Here is a 21140-nt window from a genome sequence, read left to right as displayed (position 1 = left end):
TACCAATCAGCCAAGAGGCCCGGTGAACTTTGACCCCAGGCTTCTTTCCGGGCCTACCCCGAGTGGTGCGAAATCTGCAGCCTCGCCTTTGCCTTGGAGAAGATACCCGGGCGGGGGGGGGGGGGGGGTTTTGTTTTTTTTTTCTTGTCTTTCCCCGCCCGCCACCCCCCCCCCCCTCCCTCGCCCCCACCACCCCCCCGGTTGTGGTTGTTTACTTCCAGGCCACCGAGGTCGCCAGGAGGACGACTCTCCGGGCCTCGTCGCGGGCCGAGAACAGCCGGCTGCCGGGTGAAGGTGAAACCGGGCCTTTGTGCGTCCGTTGGACAGGAGGAGGTGTCGGTGGGGTTGTGTGTGGGGGGGGGGGGGTGGGGGGGTTGGGTGGGGGGGGGCGCAGGCGGTCGGCCTCCGCCATGTCGGGCCTGCTTTGCCCGTCGCTGCTCCTGTCGCCGCTGCTGCTGTTGTTGCCTCTCCTCCTCGGCCCAGCCCGGGCCCAGAACGAGACGGAGCCAGTGGTGCTGGAGGGCAAGTGCCTGGTGGTGTGCGACTCTGACCCCCTGACCGAGCCGACGGGCGTGGCCGGCGCCCTGGGCATGTCGGTACGCTCCAGCGCCGGCAAGGCCGCCTTCTCCGCCATCCGCGGCACCAACCACGAGCCCTCGGAGATGAGCAACCGGACCATGACCATCTACTTTGACCAGGTGAGCAAGATCCCTCCACCCCTAACCCCCCCCAGCCCACCCCCAGCCCACCCTGCTGTAATGTATTCGTTTAACAATTCATAGCAACACCTCGCCATTCAGAACGAGTGGGTTTATTAGCAAAGGGTTTAACAATCACACCGGCACATTACCGGTTCATCCACCGGGCTCACAACCACCTGCCCCATCGTGGATCCCCCCCCGAACCCAACTGGCTGGGGTTTTATTGAGTCTTGGCGACATCACGTGACTGGCCAAGCCACTCCCCGCCTCAACAGCTCGACACGCCCCCTAAAGAGCCTTCAAGGGGATACAGTCTGGCTGAGTGAGCGGGCAAGAACACGGCAAATGCAACAGAATGTGGAGAATTGTGAAGTCAGAGAAATGTTGGTGTTGGTGGAGGGGACCTGGGTGGCCCTTGTACACCAATCACTGGAAGTTACCGGGCAGGTACAGCAAGCGATTAAGAAAGCAAATGGTATGTTGGCCTTTATTACAGGAGGATTTGAGTCCAAGAGTCTTGCTGCGATTATATCTGGCCCCGGTGAGACCACACCTGGAGTACTGTGCACAGTTTGGGTCTCCTTGCCTAAGGAAGGATATACCTGCCAGAGAGGGAGTGCAGCGAAGGTTCACCAGACTGATTCCTGGGATGGGGGGGGATTGTCCCATGAGGAGAGATTGAGGCCGATATTCTCTAGAGTTTAGAAGAATGAGAGGTGATCTCATTGAAACACACACAATTCTGACAGGGCTTGACAGGGTAAATGCAGGGAGGGTGTTTCCCCCCGGGCTGGGGAGTCTAGAACCAGGGATCCGGTGTCCTGGTGCCAATATTTATCCCCCGATTAACATAACAAAAAAACAGATGATCTGGGTCATGATCACATTGCTCTGTGTGGGAGCTTGCTGTGCGCAAATTGGCGTTTCCCACATTGCAACAGTGACTGCACTCCTAAACTATTTCATTGGCTGCAAAGCGCTTTGAGATGTTCGGTGTTCGTAAAAAGTGCGATATAAATACAACTCTGTCTTTCATTCTTTCCGAAATGGCCTCATTCTGTGCCATGAAGGAGCATAGAATCAGGAAGTGGCCATTCAGTCCCTCGGGCCTGTTACACAGGAACAGGAGGAGGCCCATTCAGCCCCTCGAGCCTGTTACATAGGAACAGGAGGAGGCCCATTCAGCCCCTTGAGCCTGTTACACAGGAACAGGAGGAGGCCATTCAGCCCCTTGAGCCTGTTACACAGGAACAGGAGGAGGCCATTCAGCCCCTCGAGCCTGTTACACAGGAACAGGAGGAGGCCATTCAGCCCCTCGAGCCTGTTACACAGGAACAGGAGGAGGCCATTCAGCCCCTCGAGCCTGTTACACAGGAACAGGAGGAGGCCCATTCAGCCCCTCGAGCCTGTTACACAGGAACAGGAGGAGGCCATTCAGCCCCTCGAGCCTGTTACACAGGAACAGGAGCAGGATATTCAGCCCCTCGAGCCTGTTACACAGGAACAGGAGCAGGACATTCAGCCCCTCGAGCCTGTTACACAGGAACAGGAGGCGGCCATTCAGCCCCTCGAGCCTGTTACACAGGAACAGGAGGAGGCCCATTCAACCCCTCGAGCCTGTTACACAGGAACAGGAGGAGGCCATTCAGCCCCTCGAGCCTGTTACACAGGAACAGGAGCAGGCCATTCAGCCCCTCGAGCCTGTTACACAGGAACAGGAGGAGGCCCATTCAGCCCCTCGAGCCTGTTACACAGGAACAGGAGGAGGCCCATTCAGCCCCTCGAGCCTGTTACACAGGAACAGGAGGAGGCCATTCAGCCCCTCGAGCCTGTTGCACAGGAACAGGAGGAGGCCATTCAGCCCCTCGAGCCTGTTGCACTGGAACAGGAGGAGGCCATTCAGCCTCTCGAGCCTGTTGCACAGGAACAGGAGGAGGACATTCAGCTCCTCGAGCCTGTTGCACAGGAACAGGAGGAGGCCCATTCAACCCCTCGAGCCTGTTACACAGGAACAGGAGCAGGACATTCAGCCCCTCGAGCCTGTTACACAGGAACAGGAGGCGGCCATTCAGCCCCTCGAGCCTGTTACACAGGAACAGGAGGAGGCCCATTCAACCCCTCGAGCCTGTTACACAGGAACAGGAGGAGGCCATTCAGCCCCTCGAGCCTGTTACACAGGAACAGGAGGAGGCCTATTCAGCCCCTCGAGCCTGTTACACAGGAACAGGAGCAGGTCATTCAGCCCCTCGAGCCTGTTACACAGGAACAGGAGGAGGCCCATTCAGCCCCTCGAGCCTGTTACACAGGAACAGGAGGAGGCCCATTCAGCCCCTCGAGCCTGTTACACAGGAACAGGAGGAGGCCATTCAGCCCCTCGAGCCTGTTGCACAGGAACAGGAGGAGGCCATTCAGCCCCTCGAGCCTGTTGCACTGGAACAGGAGGAGGCCATTCAGCCTCTCGAGCCTGTTGCACAGGAACAGGAGGAGGACATTCAGCTCCTCGAGCCTGTTGCACAGGAACAGGAGGAGGCCCATTCAGCCCCTCGAGCCTGTTACACAGGAACAGGAGGAGACCATTCAGTCCCTCGAGCCTGTTGCACAGGAACAGGAGGAGGCCATTCAGCCCCTCGAGCCTGTTACACAGGAACAGGAGGAGGCCATTCAGCCCCTCGAGCCTGTTACACAGGAACAGGAGGAGGCCCATTCAACCCCTCGAGCCTGTTACACAGGAACAGGAGGAGGCCATTCAGCCCCTCGAGCCTGTTACACAGGAACAGGAGGAGGCCCATTCAGCCCCTCGAGCCTGTTACACAGGAACAGGAGCAGGCCATTCAGCCCCTCGAGCCTGTTACACAGGAACAGGAGGAGGCCCATTCAGCCCCTCGAGCCTGTTACACAGGAACAGGAGGAGGCCCATTCAGCCCCTCGAGCCTGTTACACAGGAACAGGAGGAGGCCATTCAGCCCCTCGAGCCTGTTGCACAGGAACAGGAGGAGGCCATTCAGCCCCTCGAGCCTGTTGCACTGGAACAGGAGGAGGCCATTCAGCCTCTCGAGCCTGTTGCACAGGAACAGGAGGAGGACATTCAGCTCCTCGAGCCTGTTGCACAGGAACAGGAGGAGGCCCATTCAGCCCCTCGAGCCTGTTACACAGGAACAGGAGGAGGCCCATTCAGCCCCTCAGGCCTGTTACACAGGAACAGGAGAAAGCCATTCAGCCCCTCGAGCCTGTTGCACAGGAACAGGAGGAGGCCATTCAGCCCCTCGAGCCTGTTGCACAGGAACAGGAGGAGACCATTCAGTCCCTCGAGCCTGTTGCACAGGAACAGGAGGAGGCCATTCAGCCCCTCGAGCCTGTTACACAGGAACAGGAGGAGGCCATTCAGCCCCTCGAGCCTGTTACACAGGAACAGGAGGAGGCCATTCAGTCCCTCGAGCCTGTTGCACAGGAACAGGAGGAGGTCATTCAGCCCCTCGAGTTTGTTGCATAGGAACAGGAGGAGGCCCATTCAGCCCCTCGAGCCTGTTACACAGGAACAGGAGGAGGCCCATTCAGCCCCTCGAGCCTGTTTTATAGGAACAGGAGGGGGCCCATTCAGCCCCTCGAGCCTGTTTTATAGGAACAGGAGGAGACCCATTCAGCCCCTCGAGCCTGCTTTATAGGAAGAGGAGGAGACCCATTCAGCCCCTCAAGCCTGTTTTATCGGAACAGGAGGAGACCCATTCAACCCCTCGAGCCTGTTTTATAGGAACAGGAGGAGGCCACTCAGCCCCTCGAGCCTGTTACACAGGAACAGGAGGAGGCCCATTCAGCCCCTCGAGCCTGTTACACAGGAACAGGAGGAGGCCCATTCAGCCCCTCGAGCCTGTTACACAGGAACAAGAGGAGGCCATTCAGCCCCTCGAGCCTGTTACATAGGAACAGGAGGAGGCCATTCAGCCCCTCGAGCCTGTTACACAGGAACAGGAGCAGGACATTCAGCCCCTCGAGCCTGTTACACAGGAACAGGAGGAGGCCATTCAGTCCCTCGAGCCTGTTGCACAGGAACAGGAGGAGGTCATTCAGCCCCTCGAGTTTGTTGCATAGGAACAGGAGGAGGCCCATTCAGCCCCTCGAGCCTGTTACACAGGAACAGGAGGAGGCCCATTCAGCCCCTCGAGCCTGTTTTATAGGAACAGGAGGGGGCCCATTCAGCCCCTCGAGCCTGTTTTATAGGAACAGGAGGAGACCCATTCAGCCCCTCGAGCCTGTTTTATAGGAAGAGGAGGAGACCCATTCAGCCCCTCAAGCCTGTTTTATAGGAACAGGAGGAGACCCATTCAACCCCTCGAGCCTGTTTTATAGGAACAGGAGGAGGCCACTCAGCCCCTCGAGCCTGTTACACAGGAACAGGAGGAGGCCCATTCAGCCCCTCGAGCCTGTTACACAGGAACAGGAGGAGGCCCATTCAGCCCCTCGAGCCTGTTACACAGGAACAGGAGGAGGCCATTCAGCCCCTCGAGCCTGTTACATAGGAACAGGAGGAGGCCATTCAGCCCCTCGAGCCTGTTACACAGGAACAGGAGCAGGACATTCAGCCCCTCGAGCCTGTTACACAGGAACAGGAGCAGGACATTCAGCCCCTCGAGCCTGTTACACAGGAACAGGAGGCGGCCATTCAGCCCCTCGAGCCTGTTACACAGGAACAGGAGGAGGCCCATTCAACCCCTCGAGCCTGTTACACAGGAACAGGAGGAGGCCATTCAGCCCCTCGAGCCTGTTACACAGGAACAGGAGGAGGCCCATTCAGCCCCTCGAGCCTGTGACACAGGAACAGGAGGAGGCCATTCAGCCCCTCGAGCCTGTTACACAGGAACAGGAGGAGGCCCATTCAGCCCCTCGAGCCTGTTACACAGGAACAGGAGGAGGTCCATTCAGCCCCTCGAGCCTGTTACACAGGAACAGGAGGAGGCCATTCAGTCCCTCTAGCCTGTTGCACAGGAACAGGAGGAGGCCATTCAGCCCCTCGAGCCTGTTACACAGGAACAGGAGGAGGCCATTCAGCCCCTCGAGCCTGTTACACAGGAACAGGAGGAGGCCATTCAGTCCCTCGAGCCTGTTGCACAGGAACAGGAGGAGGTCATTCAGCCCCTCGAGTTTGTTGCATAGGAACAGGAGGAGGCCCATTCAGCCCCTCGAGCCTGTTACACAGGAACAGGAGGAGGCCCATTCAGCCCCTCGAGCCTGTTGCACAGGAACAGGAGGAGGCCATTCAGCCCCTCGAGCCTGTTGCACAGGAACAGGAGGAGGCCATTCAGTCCCTCGAGCCTGTTTTATAGGAAGAGGAGGAGACCCATTCAGCCCCTCAAGCCTGTTTTATAGGAACAGGAGGAGACCCATTCAACCCCTCGAGCCTATTTTATAGGAACAGGAGGAGGCCACTCAGCCCCTCGAGCCTGTTACAGAGGAACAGGAGGAGGCCCATTCAGCCCTTCGAGCCTGTTACACAGGAACAGGAGGAGGCCCATTCAGCGCCTTGATTCTGTTACACAGGAACAGGAGGAGGCCCATTCAGCCCCTCGAGCCTGTTTTATAGGAACAGGAGGAGGCCCATTCAGCCCCTCGAGCCTGTTACACAGGAACAGGAGGAGGCCCATTCAGCCCCTCGGGCCTGTTTTATAGGAACAGGAGGAGACCCATTCAGCCCCTCGAGCCTGTTGCACAGGAACAGGAGGAGGACATTCAGCTCCTCGAGCCTGTTGCACAGGAACAGGAGGAGGCCCATTCAGCCCCTCGAGCCTGTTACACAGGAACAGGAGGAGACCATTCAGTCCCTCGAGCCTGTTGCACAGGAACAGGAGGAGGCCATTCAGCCCCTCGAGCCTGTTACACAGGAACAGGAGGAGGCCCATTCAGCCCCTCGAGCCTGTTTTATAGGAACAGGAGGAGGCCCATTCAGCCCCTCGAGCCTGTTTTATAGGAACAGGAGGAGGCCCATTCAGCCCCTCGAGCCTGCTCTGCCACTCATTTAGATCATGGATGATGTGAAACTTAATTCCATCTACACACCTTGGTTCCGTGACCTTTAACACCCTTTCCCAATAAAAACTCATCAATCTTAGTTCTGAAATATTTCGATTGAGCCCCCCGCCCCCCAGCCTCGACAACATTTCGAGTAAGTTCCAGACTTCCACTGCCCTTTGTATGAAGAAATGCTTCCTCACATCTTGCCGAAAAGCCTTGCTCTAATTTTAGAGCTGTGTCTTCTTATCCTGGGGGTTTGAGAATAATTGGAAGGCAGCGTTCATTGTTTTCAGTCCCCGCCACAAACTCCGTTCCCTGGACACTGACTCCCTCCCTCGCCCCAACTCCTGTCTGAGGCTGAACCAGACTGTTCGCCACCTTGGTGTCGTATTTGACCCTGAAATGAGCTCCCGGCCACATATCCACAGCATAACTCAGACCGCCTATTTCCACCTCCGTAACATCGCCCGTCTCCGCCCCTGCCTCAGCTCATCCGCTGCTGAAGCCCTCATCCATGCCTTTGTTACCTCCAGACTTGACCATTCCAACGCACTCCTGGCCGGCCTCCCACATTCTACCCTACGTAAACTAGAGGTGATCCAAAACTCGGCTGTCCCGTGTCCTAATTCGCACCGAGTCCTGCTCACCCATCACCCCCTGTGCTCGCTGCCCCGTGTCCTAACTCGCACCGAGTCCCGCTCACCCATCACCCCCTGTGCTCGCTGCCCCCGTGTCCTAACTCGCACCAAGTCCCGCTCACACATCACCCCCTGTGCTCGCTGCCCTGTGTCCTAACTCGCACCCAGTCCCGCTCACCCATCACCCCCTGTGCTCGCTGCCCCGTGTCTTAACTCGCACCGAGTCCCGCTCACCCATCACCCCCTGTGCTCACTGCCCCCGTGTCCTAACTCGCACCGAGTCCCGCTCACCCATCACCCCCTGTGCTCACTGCCCCCGTGTCCTAACTCGCACCGAGTCCCACTCACCCATCACCCCCTGTGCTCGCTGCCCCGTGTCTTAACTCGCACCGAGTCCCGCTCACCCATCGCCTCCTGTGCTCACTGCCCCCGTGTCCTAACTCGCACCGAGTCCCGCTCACCCATCACCCCCTGTGATCACTGCCCTGTGTCCTAACTCGCACTCAGTCCCGCTCACCCATCACCCCCTGTGCTCATTGCCCCCGTGTCCTAACTCGCACCCAGTCCCGCTCACCCATCACCCACTGTGCTCATTGCCCCGTGTACTAACTCGCACCCAGTCCCGCTCACCCATCACCCCCTGTGCTCACTGCCCCGTGTTCTAACTCGCACCGAGTCCCACTCACCCATCACCCACTGTGCTCGCTGACCTTCGTGAGGAGTTAAGGGTTATGCGGAACGGGCGGGGAGGTGTAGCTGAGCCCGAGATCAGATCAGCCATGATCTTATTAGATGGCGAAGCAGGCTCGAGGGGCCAAATGGCCGACTCCTGCTGCTCCTATTTCTTATGTTCCTACTTCTTACATTGGCTCCCGGTTAAGCAACGCCTCGATTTCAAAATCCTTGTTTTCAAATCCCTCCATGGCCCTCGCCCCCTCCCTAACTCTGTAATCTCCTCCAGCCCCACAACCCCCCGAGATGTCTGCGCTCCTCTAATTCTGCCCTCCTGACCATCCCTGATTATAATCGCTCCACCATCGGTGGCCGTGCCTTCTGTTGCCTGGACCCCAAGCTCTGGAACTCCCTCCCTAAACCTCTCCGCCTCTCTACCTCTCTCTCCTCCTTCAAGACGCTCCTTAAAACCGACCTCTTTGACCAAGCTTTAGATCACACGCGCTAATTTCTACTAACGCGGTTCTGTGCCAAACTTTTATCTCATGACACTCCTGTGAAGCGCCTTGGGACATTTCACTACGTTAAAGGCGCTATATAAATACAAGTTGTTGTTGTAATTAATTGGCTGCTATGGGGTGCATTGGTGATGGAGAGGCCCTGTCCGATTTCCACCTGACAGAAACATAGAAACAGAGAAAATAGGTGCAGGAGTAGGCCATTCGGCCCTTCGAGCCTGCACCACCATTCAATAAGATCATGGCTGATCATTCCCTCAGTACCCCTATCCCGCTTTCTCTCCATACCCCTTGATCCCTTTAGCCGTAAGGGCCATATCTAACTCCCTCTTGAATATATCCAATGAACTGGCATCAACAACTCTCTGCGGCAGGGAATTCCACAGGTTAACAACTCTCTGAGTGAAGAAGTTTCTCCTCATCTCAGTCCGAAATGGCTTACCCCTTATCCTTAGACTGTGACCCCTGGTTCTGGACTTCCCCAACATCGGGAACATTCTTCCCACATCTAACCTGTCTAGTCCCGTCAGAATCTTATACGTTTCTATGAGATCCCCTCTCATCCTTCTAAACTCCAGTGTATAAAGGCCCAGTCGATCCAGTCTCTCCTCATATGTCAGTCCCACCATCCCGGGAATCAGTCTGGTGAACCTTCGCTGCACTCCCTTAATAGCAAGAACGTCCTTCCTCAGATTGGACTAAAACTGAACACAATATTCCAGGTGAGGCCTCACCAAGTCCCTGTACAACTACAGTAAGACCTCCCTGCTCCTATACTCAAATCCTCTCGCTATGAAGGCCAACATACCATTTGCTTTCTTCACCGCCTGCTGAACCTGCATGCCAACTTTCAATGACTGATGTACCCTGACACCCAGGTCTCGTTGCACCTCCCCTTTTCCTAACCTGCCGCCATTCAGATAATATTCTGCCTTCGTGTTTTTGCCACCAAAGTGGATAACCTCACATTTATCCACATTATACTGCATCTGCCATGCATTTGACCACTCACCTAACCTGTCCAAGTCACCCTGCAGCCTCTTAGCATCCTCCTCACAGCTCACACCGCCACCCAGCTTTGTGTCATCTGCAAACTTGGAGATATTACAATCAATTCCTTCATCTAAATCATTAATGTATATTGTAAATAGCTGGGGTCCCAGCACTGAGCCCTGCGGCACCCCACTAGTCACTGCCTGCCGTTCTGAAAAGGATCCGTTTATCCCGACTCTCTGCTTCCTGTCTGCCAACCAGTTCTCTATCCACGTCAGTACATTACCCCCAATACCATGTGCTTTAATTTTGCACACCAATCTCTTGTGTGGGACCTTGTCAAAAGCCTTTTGAAAGTCCAAATACACCACATCCACTAGTTCTCCCTTGTCCACTCTACGAGTTACATCCTCAAAAAATTCCAGAAGATTTGTCAAGCATAATTTCTCTTTCATATATCCATGCTGACTTGGACCGATCCTGTCACTGCTTTCCAAATACGTTGTTATTTCATCCTTAATAATTGATTCCAACATTTTCCCCACTACTGATGTCAGGTTAACCGGTCTGTAATTCCCTGTTTTCTCTCTCCCTCCTTTTTTAAAAAGTGGTGTTACATTAGCTACCCTCCAGTCCATCGGAACTGATACAGAGTAAATAGACTGTTGGAAAATGATCACCAATGCATCCACTATTTCTATGGCCACTTCCTTAAGTACAGGGGGCGATAGGCCTTCTCCTTAAGTCATCATTGCTCCAATAAAGTCTCTGACACGGCCTGGAGACGATAATAGGCCCAAGCCTGGCTCAAAGATACAGAATCCTTTCCCTGAAGGGAATTTGTGAACCACTTGGGTTTTTATAACAATCCTTCAGCTTCAAAGTGGCATTTTTCCCGATACCTGCCCACAAATTGTCAGCTTTACTCCGATCTCCAATCACTGCTTCACTGATTCTACAATCCTGCACTCACCGGAGAGATATTGAGTACAGCCATGGGGTTAGATACAGAGTGAAGTTCCCTCTACACTGTCCCATCACACACTCCCAGGGCAGGTACAGCACGGGTTAGATACAGAGTAAAGCTCCCTCTACACTGTCCCATCAAACACTCCCAGGGCAGGTACAGCACGGGTTAGATACAGAGTAAAGCTCCCTCTACACTGTCCCATCAAACACTCCCAGGGCAGGGACAGGGGGTTAGATACAGAGTAAAGCTCCCTCTACACTGTCCCATCAAACACTCCCAGGGCAGGTACAGCACAGGTTAGATACAGAGTAAAGCTCCCTCTACATTGTCTGTTGTATTCCTAACACAGATGAGACTGCACACAGGGAGGTTAAAGTAACAGTGACCTCAGTGTTTATTAAGACACTCCAGAGTGAGGAACAGGCCTTAGGGGCCGGCTTATATACAGTGCTCCCAAGGTCAAAGTGAAAACTATTTACAAGGTGAGGCGGTCGGGAGCCTTTCTTTCCCTGGTGGACCGCCTCGGTACAAATGTCTGTTCTGGTGTGTTGGCTGTGCCCTCGCTGGGCTGGCATGTTGTTGGCCCTGCAGGGCTGCTGGGTGAGCCTGGCCTTGCTGGGCTGTTGGGCGTGATGGGTTCGATTTCCTGGTCCGGGGTGATGTCGTTGATCCTTTGGGTGTGTGTTGTGGGCTCGAAAAAGGTGGTGTCTGCTGTGGGTTGTTCAGGACAGTCAGTGAACCGCAGCCTCGTTTGGTCCAGGTGCTTTCTGCAAATTTGTCCATTGTCTAGTTTGACTACAAACATCCTACTCCCTTCTTTAGCTATCACTGTGCCCGCGATCCACTTGGGACCATGTCCATAGTTTAGCAAATACACAGGGTCATTCAGATAAATTTCCCGTGACACAGTGGCGCGACCATTGTTTACATTTTGTTGCTGCCGCCTGCTCTCTACCTGATCATGCAGGTTGGGGTGAACCAGCGAGAGTCTGGTTTTAAGTGTCCTTTTCATGAGTAGCTCAGCCGGGGGCACCCCTGTGAGCCAGTGGGGTCTCGTGCGGTAGCTGAGCAGTACTCGGGACAGGCGGGTTTGGAGTGAGCCTTCTGTGACTCGTTTAAGGCTCTGTTTGATTGTTTGTACTGCCCGCTCTGCCTGCCCATTGGAGGCTGGTTTAAACGGGGCCGAGGTGACATGTTTGATCCCTTTGCGGGTCATGAATTCTTTAAATTCGGCACTGGTGAAACATGGCCCGTTGTCACTGACCAGTATGTCAGACAGGCCGTGGGTGGCAAACATGGTCCTCAGGCTTTCAATGGTGGCGGTGGCAGTGCTTCCCGACATTATTTCACCTTCAATCCATTTTGAAAAAGCATCCACCACCACCAGGAACATTTTACCGAGAAACGGGCCCGCATAGTCGACATGGATCCTTGACCATGGTCTGGAGGGCCAGGACCACAAACTTAGTGGTGTCTCTCTGGGCGCGTTGCTCAACTGAGCACATGCGCTGCATTGCCGTACACAGCCTCTGTCTTGGCGTCTGTGGGCCGAATGCTGTCCGCCGCGATCTTTCTCCCCAAAAACTCCACTTCTGTTGGCAGGAAGACACATTTCGACCTTTTCAGCCGCAGCCCTACGCGATCCAGTCGCTGGAGGACCTCCTCCAGGTTTTGTAGGTGCTCGACGGTGTCCCGACCCGTGACCAATATGTCGCCCTGAAAAATCACCGTGCGTGGTATCGACTTGAGTAGGCTCTCCATGTTTCTCTGGACGATCGCTGCAGCCGACCGAATTCCAAACGGGCATCTGTTGTAGATGAACAGTCCCTTGTGCGTGTTGATGCAGGTGAGGCCCTTCGAAGACTCCTCCAGCTCCTGCGTCATGTAGGCCAAAGTCAGGTCGAGCTTGGTGAACGTCTTGCCTCCTGCCAGCGTCGCAAATAGGTCGACTGCCTTAGGTAGCGGGTATTGGTCCTGTAGCGAAAAACGATTAATAGTTACTTTATAATCGCCGCAAATCCTGACCGTGCCATCACTTTTGAGTACTGGAACAATCGGGCTGGCCCACTCGCTGAATTCCACTGGGGAGATGATGCCCTCGTGTTGCAGCCTGTCCAGCTCGATTTCCACTCTCTCCCTCATCATGTGAGGTACCGCTCGCGCCTTGTGGTGAATGGGTCGTGCCTCTGGGACCAAGTGGATCCGCACCTTCGCCCCGGAAAAGTTTCCAATGCCTGGCTCAAAAAGGGAAGGAAATTTGTTAAGAACCTGGGTACATGAGGCCTCATCGACATGTGATAGCGCTCGGATGTCATCCCAGTTCCAGCGGATTTTGCCCAGCCAGCTCCTTCCAAGCAGTGTGGGGCCATCGCCCGGGACAATCCAGAGTGGCAGTTCGTGCACCGTGCCCTCGTAGGTGACCTTGACCATGGCGCTGCCCAGGACAGTGATAAGCTCTTTGGTGTATGTTCTCAGTTTCGTGTGGATGAGGCTCAGGGCTGGTCTGAGTGCCTTGTCTCTTAAACATCTTTTTACTCATGATGGATTGGCTAGCGCCAGTGTCCAGTTCCATGGCTACGGGTAAGCCATTCAATTTTACATTTAGCATCATAGGTGGACATTTCATTGTAAATGTGTGCGACCCCGTGTACTTCAGCATCTGCCTCCTCTCTCTGAGGCTCAAAATTGCTTTGATCCACCATGGACCAATCTTCCTCTGCCACGTGGTGGTTAGCAGGTTTTGCAGAGCTTGCAGCTCGTCTGCAAGCTCGTTGGAGGTGCCCCATTGTTCCACAGCTCTTGCAAACATACCCTTTGAAGCAGCATGAATAGGCTGAATGGAAGCCTCCACAACGCCAACAAGGTGTGAATTGCCTTGCATTCATCCTTTGTTGCGGACTCTGGGTTATCTGGGTCACCTGAGGCCTGCTGGTAGTTGCAGACTCGTGGTTTCTGCCCTGTACGTTTCTGCTCGCGAACACAGTTCCAGTTAATTTATGAACATTGCCAGCGCTTGTGTGCTGAGAGATTTGTTTGGTGTTATCACTGGTGGACATAAACGCCTGTGCTATCGCAATGGCCTTACTGAGGGTCGGTGTCTCTACAGTTAAAAGTTTTCGTAGGATGGTCTCGTGGCCAATGCCCAGTACAAAAAAGTCTCTGAGCATTTGCTCCAGGTAGCCATCAAACTCACATTGTCCTGCAAGTCGCCTTAGCTCGGCGACGTAGCTCGCCACTTCCTGACCTTCAGATCGCTGGCACATGTAGAACCGATACCTCACCATCAGCACGCTCTCCCTCGGGATAAGATGCTCCCGAACCAGTGTACACAGCTCCTCATACGACTTATCTGTGGGTTTCACCGGAGCCAGAAGATGCTTCATGAGGCTGTAGGTTGGTGCCCCGCAGACCGTGAGGAGGACCGCTCTACTTTTAGCAGCGCTTCCTTCTCCGTCCAGCTCGTTGGCTACAAAGTACTGGTCTAGCCGTTCGACATAGGCTTCCCAGTCCTCACCCTCCGAGAACTTCTCCAGGATGCCCACAGTTTGCTGCATCTTTGCATTGGATTCGTATACTCGTCGCCAGTTGTTGTGTTCCGAACACAGATGAGACTGCACACAGGGAGGTTAAAGTAACAGTGACCTCAGTGTTTATTAAGACACTCCAGAGTGAGGAACAGGCCTCAGGGGCCGGCTTATATACAGTACTCCCAAGGGTGGCGGAACATGGGAGTGCATGCTTTTCAGATACACAATACTGTTCATGATCTGTGTGTAGCAGTTGCCCTCTCTCTCTCTCTCTCGCTTTCTCTCGTGCTTTTGCTCGCTCTGTCTCTCTCTCTCTGTCTCTCACTCTCTGCCTCCCTCTCTCTCTCCCTCCCTCCCTGTGTGTCTCTCGCTCTTGGTCTCTGCCTCTCTCTTTCTCTGTCTCTCCCTCCCCCTTTCTCTCTCTATCTCCTCTCTCTCTCTCTGTCTCTGTCTCTCCCTCCCCCCCTCTCTCTCTGCTCCCCTCTCTCTCCCTCCCTCTCTCTCTCTGTCTCTGTCTCTCTCTCCCCCCTCTCTCTCTGCCCCCCTCTCCCTCCCCCCCTCTCTCTCTCCCCCTCTCTCTCTCCCCACCTCTCTCTCTGCCCCCTCTCTCTCTCTGCTCCCCTCTCTTTCCCTCCCTCTCTCTCTCCCCCTCTCTCTCTCCCTCTCTCTCTCTCCGTCCCTCTCTCTCTCCCTCCCTCTCTCTCTCTCCCTCTCTCTCTCTCTCTCCCTCCCTCTCTCTCTGCCCCCCTCTCTCTCCAGCCCTCTCTCTCTCCCCACCTCTCTCTCTGCCCCCTCTCTCTCTCCGTCCCGCTCTCTCCCTCCCCCCCTCTCTCTCTGCCCTTCTCTCTCTCCCTCCCCCCCTCTCTCTCTCCGTCCCTCTCTCTGCCCCTCCTCTCTCTCCCTCCCTCTCTCTCTCTCTCTCTGCCCCCCTCTCTCTCTCTCCCTCTCTCTCTCTCTCCCTCTCTCTCTCTTTCTGTCCCCCTATCTCTCCCTCCCTCTCTCTCTCTCCCTCTCTCTCTCCGTCCCTCTCTCTCTCTCCGTCGCTCTCTCTCCCTCCCCCCCTCTCTCTCTGTCCCTCTCTCTCTCCCTCCCCCCCTCTCTCTCTCCGTCCCTCTCTCTGCCCCTTCTCTCTCTCCCTCCATCTCTCTCTCTCTCTGCCCCCTCTCTCTCTCCCTCTCTCTCTCTCTCTCTCTCTCACTCTTTCTGCCCCCCTCTCTCTCCCTCCCTCTCTCCTCTCTCTCCCTCTCTCTCTCTCTCGTCCCCCCCTCTCTCTCCCTCGCCTCTCTCTCTCTCTCCCTCTCTCTCTCTCTCTCTGCCCCTCTCTCTCTTCCCTCCCCTCCTCTCTCTCTCTCTCTCTCTCTTTCTGCCCCCCCCTCTCTCCCTCCCTCTCTCTCTCTCTCTCTCGTCCACCCCTCTCTCTCCCTCCCTCTCTCTCTCTCTCCCTCTCTTTCTCTTTCTGTCCCCCCATCTCTCCCTCCCTCTCTCTCTCTCTCCCTCTCTCTCTCTCTCTCTCCCTCTCTCTCTCTCTCTGCCCCTCTCTCTCTCCCCCCCCCCTCTCTCTCCGTCCCTCTTTCTGCCCCTCCTCTCTCTCCCTCCCTCTCTCTCTCTCTCCCTCTCTTTCTCTCTCTCGTCCCCCCCCTCTCTCTCCCTCCCTCTCTCTCTCTCTCTCTCTCTGCCCCCCCTCTCTCTCCCTCCCTCTCTCTCTCTCTCCCTCTCTCTCTCTCTCTCTGCCCCCCTCTCTCTCCCTCCCTCTCTCTCTCTCTCCCTCCGACTCTCCATTACTCCCTGCTCTGAGTCACTCTGTAGCTCACTCACTCCCTGAGGTGCCACCTTTGTTTTGCCGCAGGTGCTGGTGAATATCGGCAGTCACTTCAGCCGGGAGCTGAGCGCCTTCATCGCGCCTCGGAAGGGGATCTACAGCTTCACCTTCCACGTGGTCAAGGTATACAACCGCCAGACCATTCAGGTCAGTGGCCATGGAAACGCAGCCCCTCGAGTGGGTGAGGGGTGGGCGGGGTGGGGGGGGGTGGGGTAAAATGAAGGCCTCCTCTCTCTCTCTAATGGGGGACTGGGTGGGTCAAGCATTGACCTTTGACCCTCTGGTGCCTTGGGGTCAAACCCTGCCCCAGACCAGGGGATGAAGGCCTCCTCTTTCTCTAATGGGTGACTGGTTGGTGGGGGGGGGGGGGGGGGGGGGGGCGGGGTCAGACACTCACTTTGACCCTCTGGGGCCTCGGGGGTCAAACCCTGCCTCAGACAGAGGAGACGAAGATCGCCGTGCTCTCTGATGGATGGTTGGAGCAGTGGGGCAGACACTGACCTTTGACCCTCAGGGGCTTCGGGGTCAAATCCAGCCCCGGGGAAGGGGGCAGTGGGGTCGATGAAGGTCTACTCTCTCTCTCTCTCTCTCTCTCTCTCCCAGATGCTGGAGATCGGATGATATATAGCCACGAATATAATGTGGAGAAATTTGAAGTTATCCACTTTGGTCGGAAAACTAGAAAAGCAGAGTATTTTTAAATGGTGAGAGATTGGGAAGTGTTGGTGTTCAGAGGGACCTGGGTGTCCTTGTACACCAATCACTGAACGTTAACATGCAGGTACAGCAAGTGATTAAGAAAGCAAATGGTATGTTGGCCTTTATTACAGGAGGATTTGAGTCTAAGAGTAAAGACGTCTTACTGCGATTATATCGGGCCCCGGTGAGACCACACCTGGAGTATTGTGCACAGTTTGGGTCTCCTTACCTAAGGAAGGATACACTTGCCAGAGAGGGAGTGCAGCGAAGGTTCACCAGACTGATTCCTGGGATGGGGGGGATTGTCCTATGAGGAGAGATTGAGCAGACTGGGCCGATATTCTCTAGAGTTTAGAAGAATGAGAGGTGATCTCATTGAAACACACACAATTCTTACAGGGCTCGACAGGGTGGATGCAGGGAGGGTGTTTCCCCCCCCCGGGCTGGGGAGTCTAGAACCAGGGGTCACAGTCTCAGGATAAGGGCTCGGCCATTTAGGACTGAGATGAGGAGAAACTTCTTCACTCAGAGGGGGGTGAATCTTTGGAATTCTCTGCCCCAGAGGGCAGTGGAGGCTCAGTCTTTGAGTATATTCAAGGCAGATATTTTTGGATATTAAGGGTATCAAGGGATACGGGGACAGTGCAGGAAAGTGGAGTTGAGGTCGAAGATCAGCCGTGATCTCCAGTTCAGAGAAGGTTCACTCGGTTGATTCCAGAGATGAGGGGGTTGACTTAAGAGGAAAGGTTGAGCAGGTTGGACCTCTACTCATTGGAGTTTAGAAGAATGAGAGGTAATCTTATTGAAATGTGTAAGATTCTGAGGGAGCTCAACAGGGTAGATGCAGAGAGGATGTTTCCCCTCGTGGGGGAATCTAAAACTAGGGGACATAATCTCAGAATAAGGGGCCGCCCATTTCAGACTGAGATGAGGAGGAATTTATTCTCTCAGAGGGTTGTAAATCTGTGGAATTCTCTGCCCCAGAGAGCTGTGGAGGCTGGGTCATTGAATATATTTAAGGTGGAGATAGACAGATTTTTGAACGATTGGGGAGTGAAGGGTTATGGGGAGCGGGCGGGGAAGTGGAGCTGAGTCCATGATCAGATCAGCCATGATCGTATTGAATGGCGGAACAGGCTCGAGGGGCCGAATGGCCGACTCCTGCTCCTATTTCTCATGTTCTTATGTTATGTTCTTATGTTATGTTCTTATGACCTTCTGACCACATCGGCAAAGTATGGCTGGCATCCATGCGTTCAAAAGGTCCTCCCGTCTTTCGTTAATCGGTCTGACTATCTCCCCTGGTGATTTTTGAGCAATAAGGGAGTCAAGGGTTATGGGGAGCGGGCGGGGAAGTGGAGCTGAGTCCATGATCAGATCGGCCATGATCGTATTAAATGGCGGAGCAGGCTCGAGGGGCCGAATGGCCGACTCCTGCTCCTTCATGAACCCATGCAGATGCAACATGAAGGGGAAATCATGTTTAACTAATTTACTGGAATTCTTTGAGGATATAACGAGCATGGTGGATGGAGGTGTACCGATGGATGTGGTGTATTTAGATTTCCAAAAGGCATTCGATAAGGTGCCACACAAAAGGTTACTGCAGAAGATAGAGGTACGCGGAGTCAGAGGAAATGTATTAGCATGGATAGAGAATTGGCTGGCGAACAGAAAGCAGAGAGTCGGGATAAATGGGTCCTTTTCGGGTTGGAAATCGGTGGTTAGTGGTGTGCCATAGGGATCGGTGCTGGGACCACAACTGTTTACAATATACATAGATGACCTGGAAGAGGGGACAGAGTGTAGTGCAACAAAATTTGCAGATGACACAAAGATTAGTGGGAAAGCGGGTTGTGTAGAGGACACAGAGAGGCTACAAAGAGATTTGGATAGGTTAAGTGAATGGGCTAAGGTTTGGCAGATGGAATACAATGTCGGAAAGTGTGAGGTCATCCACCTTGGAAAAAAAAACAGCAAAAGGGAATATTACTTGAATGGGGAGAAATTACAACATGCTGAGGTGCAGAGGGACCTGGGGGTCCTTGTGCAAGAATCCCAAAAAGTTAGTTTGCAGGTGCAGCAGGTAATCAGGAAGGCGAATGGAATGTTGGCCTTCATTGCGAGAGGGATGGAGTACAAAAGCAGGGAGGTCCTGCTGCAACTGTACAGGGTATTGGTGAGGCCGCACCTGGAGTACTGCGTGCAGTTTTGGTCACCTTACTTAAGGAAGGATATACTGGCTTTGGAGGGGGTACAGAGACGATTCACTAGGCTGATTCCGGAGATGAGGGGGTTACCTTATGATGATAGATTGAGTAGACTGGGTCTTTACTCGTTGGAGTTCAGAAGGATGAGGGGTGATCTTATAGAAACATTTAAAATAATGAAAGGGACAGACAGGATAGAGGCAGAGAGGTTGTTTCCACTGGTCGGGGAGACTAGAACTAGGGGGGCACAGCCTCAAAATACAGGGGGAGCCAATTTAAAACCGAGTTGAGAAGGAATTTCTTCTCCCAGAGGGTTGTGAATCTGTGGAATTCTCTGCCCAAGGAAGCAGTTGAGGCTAGCTCATTGAATGTATTCAAGTCACAGATAGATAGATTTTTAACCAATAAGGGAATTAAGGGTTACGGGGAGCGGGCGGGTAAGTGGAGCTGAGTCCACGGCCAGATCAGCCATGATCTTGTTGAATGGCGGAGCAGGCTCGAGGGGCTCGATGGCCGACTCCTGTTCCTAATTCTTACGTCCTTTACGTTTCTGATGTTCTCGTGTTCTGCCGGCAGGTGAGCCTGACGTTGAACGGGCGGCCGGTGATCTCAGCCTTCGCCGGGGACCAGGACGTGACCCGAGAGGCGGCCACCAACGCGGGCTTGATGCAGATGGAGAAAGGCGACCGGGCCTCGCTGAAGCTGGAACGGGGGAACCTGATGGGAGGCTGGAAGTACTCTACGTTCTCCGGCTTCCTGGTCTTCCCGCTGTGACGCCCCCGCAGCCAATCCCGGAGGCCGGGGGGGCCGGTGAAGGGGGTCGGGAAGGGCGTCCAAACCGTTCCCGTGTCCCGGCGGGAGTCGCCGTCCGTGCGGCTGAATTGTCATTTGTGTACGTCTCTCTAACTCCGCCCACCCCCCCACTGTCGTGTATGCACCCGCTCCCGGGTTTTCTGGAGCCGATCCCGCCCGCAGCGGGCCCCCCCCCCCCCTCCCCCCTGCCTTGCGCATCCGGGCGGGATTCCTCGTCGGCCCCTCGCCTCCGCGACCGCCCTCGGGAGCCCTCGCCTCACAGCTTGAGCCCGGCTCCGGGAAATCTCCCTTACCGCGCCTTTCAGTCCGCGCCCGGAAGGGAGGACTCCTGTACGGGCTGTTCCTGCACACGCTCCGCTTTGCCGTCCTCGCCTGCCGTCCGGAGGAGGAGGCGGGGGTCCCAAACGGAGTGCCCTCCGCGCGCGGGAGTCCCCCCCCCCCGGCCCTTTGTCTATTGAGGAGCAGTCCCGTGCAATCGGTCGTTAAAGTCGGTTCACGGGCTCCCGGGGCCGCCTGCAATTTCTGCGGTCTGGAGGAGTCCGTGTTCCACGTGTACGTGGAGCGCGCGAGGTTGCAGCCCCCCGTTCCACTATTAGAAGGGGCTGCTCCTCAAATTCTGGCTTGCACTTTCAGTCCCACGCTCCTGATCTTTGGGCACCCTGTGCGGAGGGGGGAGCGGGTCAGGTCCGAGGGCCTCCTCGTAGGACTGCTCCCGGGCACGGCCAAGGCGGGCCATCAGCCGGTCCAGGCAGCGGGCGGTCGAGGGGGTGGATCGATCAGCCCCTGACTGCCTGCCCTCTCTTCCGCGGTTACATCGCGGTACGCTCGCGGCCTTCCGCGAGAGGTGGGCGCCGGAGGGGACTGGGGTGCATCGTAACTTCCCCCCCCCCCCCCGGCCAACCCGGTTTTAATTTGATTCATTCGGTTTGCTCGTTGTGCCCCGTTAACAAAGGGGGTCGCCTCGTTGATTGTATGTTTAAAATATAGTTGTAGAGCTGTTGAGGTGGGAGGGGCTTAGCCCGTCACGTGATGTTCACAACACTCAATAAAACCCCAGCCAGTTGGGTTCGGGGGGGATCCACGATGGGGCAGGTGGTCGTGAGCCCGGTGGATGAACTGGTAATGTGAAACCCTTGGCTCATAAACCAAATATATTACGTAACCCCACCTTCCATGCCTTCCACCCCACAGTTGGCCGACCAACCCATCAGGGTTTCTTGCAAGCCCTACACCTTGGGCCCAATTTTCAATCAATATCGCTCCCCTTCCTGTAAAGTATTTGCTTCATGGGTTCTTTGCTTAAGAAGTCACGGCAACGCATTGCCATTAAGTTGGTTTCTGAGCAAAACTTTAACGATCACACGACACGCTGCCAGTTTATCCCCCCAAGCTCACAACTGCATACCTCATCGTGGATGAGCCCTAGGCAACTGGCCGGGGTTTTATTGGCCTGGGTTTTCGGTGGCCCGACGCCTCAGTCAGCGGCCACGAGGGGGACGTTAATGGGAGCGCAAGAGGTAACCCACCGTTTCGCGCCCCGACGGAAAATTCGCTGGGGGCTCCCCGGGGTGGCGGCG

At 55.2% G+C, this 21140-nt stretch overlaps 1 protein-coding gene across 1 annotated transcript; it reads left to right on the top strand.

The window, feature by feature from the left end:
- Window positions 1-410: 410 nt before the first annotated feature.
- On the top strand, window positions 411-19524 carry LOC139235693 (cerebellin-1-like). The gene is made up of 3 exons (XM_070866732.1): window positions 411-698; window positions 15869-15988; window positions 19327-19524. Exons 1-3 carry the CDS (start codon window positions 411-413, stop codon window positions 19522-19524), a joined length of 606 nt encoding a protein of 201 aa, XP_070722833.1.
- The last annotated feature ends 1616 nt before the right edge of the window (window positions 19525-21140 follow it).

The sequence above is a fragment of the Pristiophorus japonicus genome, chromosome 23, assembly GCF_044704955.1.
Source record: "Pristiophorus japonicus isolate sPriJap1 chromosome 23, sPriJap1.hap1, whole genome shotgun sequence".
Classification (NCBI taxonomy): domain Eukaryota; kingdom Metazoa; phylum Chordata; class Chondrichthyes; family Pristiophoridae; genus Pristiophorus; species Pristiophorus japonicus.
The sequence above is the reverse complement of the archived record's forward strand: the minus strand, read 5'-3'. Positions and strand labels throughout refer to the sequence as shown.

What these genes read in the sequence shown, in the direction of transcription:
- LOC139235693 (XM_070866732.1), top strand. Translation starts at nt 411, where the DNA reads ATGTCGGGCCTGCTTTGCCCGTCGCTGCTCCTGTCGCCGCTGCTGCTG. An exon ending in TGACCATCTACTTTGACCAG is followed by an intron (nt 699 to 15,868) that starts GTGAGCAAGATC and finishes GTTTTGCCGCAG; the next exon opens with GTGCTGGTGAATATCGGCAG. An exon ending in ACAACCGCCAGACCATTCAG is followed by an intron (nt 15,989 to 19,326) that starts GTCAGTGGCCAT and finishes TTCTGCCGGCAG; the next exon opens with GTGAGCCTGACGTTGAACGG.